The 8,798-nt window shown below is 41.0% G+C and overlaps 1 protein-coding gene across 1 annotated transcript in view; it reads left to right on the top strand.

Annotated features, from left to right (window-relative positions):
• Positions 1-7,402: 7,402 nt before the first annotated feature.
• The window catches only part of LOC307037553 (arf-GAP with coiled-coil, ANK repeat and PH domain-containing protein 2), a 25,776-nt gene continuing 24,380 nt past the window's right edge, over positions 7,403-8,798 (top strand). The window contains 4 exon segments of the mRNA XM_079678553.1: positions 7,403-7,795; positions 7,895-7,952; positions 8,373-8,492; positions 8,720-8,773. Of these exon segments, the coding sequence (XP_079534679.1) occupies positions 7,743-7,795; positions 7,895-7,952; positions 8,373-8,492; positions 8,720-8,773 (285 nt within the window). The 5' untranslated portion in view covers positions 7,403-7,742.

An 8,798-nucleotide genomic window follows, 5' to 3' on the forward strand; every position in this document is an offset into this window, starting at 1 on the left:
GCAGCTTCTTCTGTGATCGTGTGACTTCTGAGCAAAGCTCGATGCGGCCTCTTGGGGTTTTGATGAATGTATAATTACATTAGAAATACATTTGATGTTGAATCACTCAAATCTTTCAAAGTTATCAGAAAGATGGAAATCAGGTGTTGACCCTAATTACAAATCCTCTCCACAGATATTTAGTTTTCTTAAAAACACAAACAGTCATGGTTCTCTGATTATTGGGGAAGTTTTTGGTCAAAAGGTAATAAATATGCAAAGTAGGTGATTTTGTTTCTCCTGAAGATATGTTTCAAAAACATGTAAATAAATGTTTTTAAAATTTGCTAAAGTAGACATTTCATTACGTCTCCTGAAGTTTCATTCTAGATTAGATTAGACATGTGCAAGTTTATGAATATTTAATATAAGAGCACAAGTTTGGTTCTTTATTTGAATCAATATGAAACATGTAGAGTAACTAGCTCCATGTAGTGCTGTAATTAAATAACTAAATACAAGTTATTAAATCTGTTATAGACGGCTACAAAAGGGTTACATCAGAATATATCATTGTTTGTAAAAATTGTATTCATGATATTGCTTGGTTCCAATCCCAGTTCAAGTTATGTATGAGTAGTGTGTGTGTGTGTGTGTGTGTGTGTGTGTGTGTGTGTGTGTGTGTGTGTGTGTGTGTGTGTGTGTGTGTGTGTGTGTGTGTGTGTGTGTGTGTGTGTGTGTGTGTGTGTGTGTGTGTGTGTGTGCGCAGTGGCGTTTCTATATGTACAAAGGTGGTGGGGCAAAATAAACTTAGATGTCTATATATAAGCTTCTGAGGCTCTGACTCTTCAGGTTTACAAATATTATATTTTGACCTAAATCAAAATATAATATTATTTTCAAAAGCTTTTTTAGTCTGATGCTTCGATTAATTGTAAACAGACAGTTCAACAAAAGGATACCCAAAACATGTAATTGTATCATTTAAATATTGAATTGTTCTCTCTTAGTAAGATCCCATTTTCAATCAAATGGCGGTCTTACCTTGACTTGAAGATGAAGTCCATTTGCCTATCCTTCTGGACAAAAGTCTCTATTACTTTTTTGTAAAAGTCCTCCTTATCTTCTTGTAGTTTCAAAAGTCTATCATAAATCTAATCGATAGATTTATGATTCGAAAATGATAAAAGTAGGGTAGACATGTGGATATTATCCGGCTGAACAAAACGTGCATTCATCAAACAGGTCATCAAAACCAGTCACCCTCCAACGTCACAATATCGGAATAAGGTGTCATTCTACTTGGCATCCACCGTGCCCTTTGTGAAGGGATTCAAGTCCGTAACCTGGAATTTTACGGAGGCATTGCATGGAAAAGGGGCTCCGGGTGGTGTTGGGGGAGCACTGAAGAATCCAGCTGATAGACTGGTGGCTTATGGAACCGACACACCTGATGCTGAGGCTTTGCTGCACAACCTGTCCAAGCAGTCATCTGTGAAGCTCTTTAAGGTGACAGAAGAGAAGGTTGAAACACATCGGGAGCTGGTACCTCCATCTCTTAAAACAGTGCAGGGTACACTGGAAGTTCATCAGGTAAGGAATTGCCCGCCTGTGACTGCTACTCTCCCAAAGAGTTCATCCTCAAAGAAAATGCAGCAAGTGAAGAAAAGGCTGAGGAATCCATTGAGGTTGGGCAATGGGTTCTGGTGGAGTGATGGTGACCTGTATCCTGGCACTGTGACACAGGTGTGAATGTGCTACAGTTGAATGTATTACATATATCTCATTGCCCTGTGTTTTTACTTTGACTACTTTTGCATGGGATTTTACTATTATTGGTTTTAATTGTTTATTTGTTTCACTTTCATGTCTAATTGCACTATCCTGTCACTGCAATACATATTTATATTTGTTCAACTATAGATTGTAGAAGAGCAGTTTGAGGTGGATACGATGAACTGTGCTGTGGAAAACCAATTCTTTTTTTCCTGGAGACAAAGTGTGGTACTTTAGAGACTACACAAAGGACATGATCCCTGAGCCAATGCCAGCAACATCATCTGCCAGGCATTTTAGTGTTGCTGCAGACATTTGGGCCAAATGGAGGAGGGGAGAGGAAAGGAGATAGGAGGAGGGGAGGGGAGAAGAGGAGAGAGGAGATGGGTGGAGATTAGGGGAGAGAAGGGATGTGGGAAAAGAGATAGGAGAAGAGAGAGATGATGTTAATGGTTGGTAGTTGTTGATGACTGTTGATTAGATGTTGAAGAGAGTGAGGAGAAAGCAAAGGAGATGGGAGGATATGGGGGAGAGGAAAGGAGATAGGAGGAGATGTGGGGAGGGGAAGAAGAGGAGAGAGGGCAGAGGGGAGAGGAGACGGGTGGAGATTAGGGGACAGAAGAGGGGATGTGGGAAAGAGAGGAGATATGTATAAATTGTTGTTAGGCCTAATTGTTGTTGGTTGTTGAAATGTCATTAAATGATGCCATATTTGTATTTGGTCAATTAAGGTTTTTAATAGACTTTTGTACTTGTCATTCTGATATTATATTATTTAGTCGTTCTATATGAAGTAGTGTAAAATATTAGCCTGCATATAATTTGGTTGGAATTCCAAAACAAATGGCTGCTGATACATTTGAGTCCATGTAAGGTCATTACCATAAAGCTTTTCATTACCATAACACTTCCTTAATAAGTTCATGTTTTGATAGGAATATGGAAAATCTTCAAATGTTTATTTTGTACAGGAAATGTTTGGTATGTCTGTTCATATTTTTGAATTGTCTTTTCAATCAATTGTAAAATGTACACCACAGTAAAAGTCAATGTGTGGAACATAAAATGGTGTTACGGTAATGAAGTTAATAACAAAAATTATTATATTATTATATATTTACCTGAATGATTACACTATGTGACTACTTGTGACTATTGACAGCAGCATACATTAAAAAATAAAATACCAAACATTTACTCATATTTAGTTATCATCAATTGAAAATGTGTTACGGTAATGAATTTATTTGGTCAATGACTCGTTAAAACTCTCTAAAAATGTGTTTAAAAACATATACAGAACTTTTATTTTACCAAAACTAGTTCATTTAGAACCTGGTTGATAATAACGAGAAAAATAATTTCAAAATCTTCATCGAACTGTTTTGGCACATGTCACACCAAGTTCGTGAGAATCACCCTATTTACGACTCATTTAGGTTATTGCTGCTACATGTTGTTAGGAATAGCTTGTGAAAGAAGAACAGGCAGTAGCATTCTGGAAATTGAGTCCAATTATTTATTGTCATGCAGTGTTTGGTTATTTGACGGTTCACATCATTGTTTGAGTGTAGATGGTGTAACCCTTTACACACTGCTGCAGCTGCAAGAAGAGTTAGCAGATGTAGTTCAGACATCACTGTAGAACAATACGCTTTATCAACATGTTTCACAAACATATTCATTATGAGAAAAGTTTTGTTATAAATATATAATTAATGTCACAATGTGTGTGGTCAGGCAGACAATCATGTGATCCACACTGTTGCTTCATCACATATCAGAGCTAATCTCAATTCCATTAGACGTTCCGTTAGCACCATCTAGTGGTCAGCTGTTAGAACTACATCACCTCTCACTGACTGGGTTTCTGACACTGGTTACTCCAGGTTTTAATGAGGGTGTGACGGTCAGGTGCAGGCAGACACAGAACTGAAGAGGAAGAGATGAGCAGTAGAGTGCCCTAACAAACCTACAACCTTTTTTTCCTAAACATGATTAAGCAGTTTTATCCAAAAATCATTGAGAGTGCAGATTGTTTGTATGGGACATCATTTTGTGGGAGGCAGAGTTGTTAATGTTTTTGGATCAACACATAACAGCACGTTTTGGGTGTGCTTTACTCTGACACTCTAGGGGTCAGCACACCGAGTCTCTGTGGGCCTGGGGCTGAGGGACACATGTTGGCCTGATCAGATCCTGTTGAGGCTCCATCAAGGTTCCTGTCAGCCTGAATATTTGAGAGGAGGAGCACTGATGTGTCCTGTGGTGTGAAGCTTGTTGTAATGAATAACCATGTTGTTGTGTTTGTGTGAAGGTGGAGGCTCTGCTATGGATCAGTGTGAGGACCGAGAGGAGGGAGCCCCCCCCTCTAAAAGCTCTCTGTGTGGTGAACATGACCGCCAGACCAAAGCTCAGAGGTGAGATCTCCACCTGTCCATCACTCTTCTCCATGTTGTGTGTTTTCTGTTATTGTTTTTACTCTGCTAGAAGTCAGATGTCCTCTAGTGGGACGCTAAAGAAGAAGTGGACATCTGAAACTGATGTGAAGCTAAAGAAAGAGCAAACTGATCCATGAACTGGAACCAGAGAGAATCTGCTATAACTCACTTTGACTTGTTTCAGGAAGCAGCGGAAGAGACCTGGACCTGGACCTGAAGACGGACCTGAAGATGGACCTGCAGATGGACCTGAAGATGGACCTGGAGATGGACCTGAAGATGGACCTGGAGATGGACCTGAAGATGGACCTGAAGATGGACCTGAAGATGGACCTGGAGATGGACCTGAAGATGGACCTGGAGATGGACCTGGACCTGGACCTGAAGATGGACCTGCAGATGGATCTGGAGATGGACCTGAAGATGGATCTGAAGATGGACCTGGACCTGGACCTGAAAATGGACCTGCAGATGGACCTGAAGATGGACCTGGAGATGGACCTGAAGATGGATCTGGAGATGGACCTGGATCACGACTTGTACCTGAATCTCGACCCAGCTGTATAAGGAGAAGGTTTGTGACAAGGCTGACCCGTTGAAAAGAGTTGAGCAGAGCTCAGCCCCCTGGCTGTGAAACATTTCTTATTTAGATCTAAACATTGAAATATGATTCCTGAAACATTTGAGAAAGAAATAGGAAATGCAGTAAAATAATCCAGATTTATATTCAAAAATATTAGTTTGTGTTTATCAGTGTCAGGATCGAGCAGCAGAGACCTGGACCCCGCTGTGAGTCCATGAAGAGTGACCTTTCTATGCAGTCTCCTATGAACTTTAAATCTGGACAAAGTGCTGATGGAAGGTAAGAATTTCAAACTGGACTCTGTTACTATCTGACTTCTCTTTGGAGAAGGCATCACAAACTGGTTCAGATCAGGCTCCAGATAATAATGGGGCTTTCTGCTCCTCGCACCATCAGCTGCTGGGAGGCTTCTGATGGTCGGGCGCTTTCAGGCCTCAGTAACGTTGGTGTTTTTATAACCCCCCCCCCCCCCCCCCCCCCCCCCCCCCCCCCTCCAGCTGCTGAGCCACAGTTACCCTGTTATTCTGTCTCCATCTCAGAACACCTTCAGTCAGCAACAATAAGAGTAAAAACCATAATGATTCAAACTCTGAACAACAAGGAAAGTGCATATATTCACTACAAGCGAGATCATACCATAATAAGGGCTGGTGAATCAGTTACAAGTCCTACATTAACTCAACCTCTTCTTTTTTTCAGGAATAACTTATAACATTACATTTCCAAGGAACAGTTGAAATAGATGCGTTTTCAGTTTGTGACGGAAGATACGCAGAGTTTCTGCTGTCCTGATGTCAGTGTGTTTTTGAAGGGCACCTGGGTCCCACTCGCAGAGATGGAGTAGCAAGCCGATTGGCTGACGTCGAGCGTAGTGCACGTGCTGGAGTATACGGTTTAACCAAGGATGTAGGAAGGAGCTGTTCCCTTCACAGCTCGGTAGGCCAGCTCCAGTAACGTGAAGCAGATTCTTGCATCCACTGGCAGCCAGTGGAGGGAGTGAAGGAGAGGTGTAGTGTGGGAGAACTGGGGGAGGTTGAATTAGCTGTAGCGGTCTGATCAACACACTCTCACTCCCTAATCGTCCAGGGGTGACGTTTGGTCAGGGTCCCGTGGCGTGCAGTTGGGACGCTCCGAGGCTCCTTCAGCTTCATAAAGGGACGCAAATAGCTTTCAACTGATTGCAATGTATTCCCATCTGCAGCGGGATTTGACGCTCATGGAAGCACGGCATTCGTTTGTGTCGGCTGCTCTTAAAGGCAATGTGAGCGTCCATTCCCATTGGATAACGGAGAATTGTACACCAGGAAGTAAGTATTCTCCTTACTGTCCATTGATCTGACAGTGATATCTCCACTACTCATCGACTAACAAACACCAGATTACCTTTGTTGATTAAACGACATTGATTGGTTTAAATTGTGTGAAATGCTTTTGTGTTTTTCCCCTTATCCAACCCATTGTTGTTTGTTGGTGCGCAGCTAAATAATAATGATTAATCTCAACTATTTCTGTGTTTGTGTTTCTTTGATTCCTCTTTGTTTCATTCTTTCCTGTTGTGAGTGCTGGATCGCCACAAGTATATCAATCATTATATTTCTTTGGTCCGTTTTGCACAAAGTAGGATTTTTTTTTATCAACAACTTTTACAAATAATATTAAATCCATGTATATATTAATGTGATCAGGAGAGGAGTGCTATTTCTAATGCCAGAGTGCAGTTGTAGCTCGTTTTGAAGTTTATGTAACTACTGTCAAATAACCCAGCAGCCACAAACACAAACGGCCAATCAAGGTGAGTTAATAAAGAGAGAGAGAGAGAGAGACAGGGGGGGGGGGGGAGAGAGAGAGAGACACAGGAGAGAGAGAGAGAGAGAGAGAGAGAGAGAGAGAGAGAGAGAGAGAGAGAGAGAGAGAGAGAGAGAGGAGAGAGAGAGAGAGAGAGAGAGAGAGAGAAATAATAATAATAGATTTGCCAGAGCAGCAATCTGATGATAAACTGTTTCAGTTATGAGTTATTTTAGGTTCATCATGTTTCGGTGTTGCACTTAGTAGACGGTCCCTGCAGAGAGGAGGGCGCTGCATCGGCTTGGTTTGATAGACATGAGGTCTTATACAAAACCAAACGTTGAATACAAATAATCTATTCAATATCATACATGAACATCTTACATTTTTACATACAACAAAGTCCAGGGGCAGACATGCAAAGCAACGAGACATTACAGTCAATAAAGAAACAAGGAAATAATTTGAAAGAATTGATTGCCTTCTTATTCCTAATTTGTTTTATAGCGCTAATATATTGTTTAAAGTCTTGATAGAAATGTACAAAATGTGGTTTGGAGTCAGCCCATTTGTTTTACTGGAAATGAAATGTCCCTAAAAATACAATTAACTGCACAAAAAAGACAAGATCTGCGTCCATACCATCATCCCTGAAGTTCATGAGAATGTCTTTCTGTCCTGGAGTTCAACGTTTTGTCTTTTTTCTAAGAAAACATTCTGCATCAAACCACAATATTCTACAACACAAGCATTCATAAAATAAATGGCCGCAAAATATAAATACATTTTAAAAAGAAAGTGCTTTGAGAAACGTCATCTTCGAGCAGCGTGACGTCATCTCTTTAATATCCATGAGCTCGTCGTCACAGTAGGGCAGCTAGCGGACTAAAGCACAGACAGCTGTTACACTGAAAACACAACACACACGCTTTTATTCACACTTTCATCCGACATGCGGCACACACACACACACACGGACAGGAGCCTTCATTAAACGGCTGTTTGTGAAGGTGGTTGTTCGGATCCTGGGAGAAGTTTATCGGTGTTCCTGTACGGATTGTGGAGTAAAAGTGAGAGGTTCAGAATGGAGCTAACTGTGAGCTAACAGGCTAACAACATGGAGAGGGTTTAATGAACTTTAAAACCACTTTGACTCGGTGACATCAAAAGAGGACATCATGGACTCGCTGCTGGACTTTGAGGAGTGTGTGAAAGACTCACCTGAGTTCAGGTAAGAGAGGAGAGAGACTCGCAGGTAAAGAACACACCTAGCATCTCAAACCCGCGCATGCGCAGAAGTCCTGATGATGTTTTATTTATTCTGTTGCAGATTGAAGCTCGAGCTGTTTGAGGCGGATGTTAACGTGCTCGAGACACACCTGGACAAGGTACACATGCTGCTAATGCTAATACTGCTAATATCCTTACAACATAAAGTCCTTAGTTTTTACATTTTGAATGCAGGACTCTTACTGAAACAGAGTATTCCTACACTCTGGTACTTCTACTTTTACTCAAGTACAAGATCTGAGTATTTCTACTTTTACTCAAGTATTTGATCTGAGTACTTCTACTTTTACTCAAGTACAATATCCGAGTACTTCTACTCAAGTACACGATCCGAGTACTTTTACTTTTACTCAAGTACAAGATCTGAGTACTTCTACTTTTACTCGAGTACAAGATCTGAGTAATTTTTACATTTACAACAGTACTACTGCTATGAATACTCGCCATACTATCCAACTTCATGTGGCTGACCTGTGAAGCGATCTGATTGGTCTTTTATCTTTTCTCTGACCAATCAGGTGATGAAGCTGTGCGGCAAGATGGTGGAGGCGGGACAAGTGTACAACGCAGCCAATCAGCTGTTCCTGTCCGGCCTGGCTGAGCTCTCCATGTTCCACCAGAAGGACAGCGTCATCAACGTAGGGACAACATTATTACTAGTTTAATGTAATATAAAATGATATAATTCATAATATAACAGTCACAGGGGTTATTATTGTTTTATATATATGTATTTCTTCTGAATATAATAGTTATTATTATCGTATCAGGTAGTGAAGTTCTCCAGGAGGAAAAGGCTTCGCAGAAACTCGGGTTAGTTTCCTGTTTCCTGTTTCTCACTGACTTCCTGTTTCCTTTCCCTCAGAACTGTTTGAATCAGTTCAACCAGGGCCTGCAGGAAATGATCAGCTTCCACACTGTGAGTGCACACACACACACACACT

The sequence above is a fragment of the Notothenia rossii genome, assembly GCF_949606895.1.
Source record: "Notothenia rossii genome assembly, chromosome: 4".
Classification (NCBI taxonomy): Eukaryota; Metazoa; Chordata; class Actinopteri; order Perciformes; family Nototheniidae; genus Notothenia; species Notothenia rossii.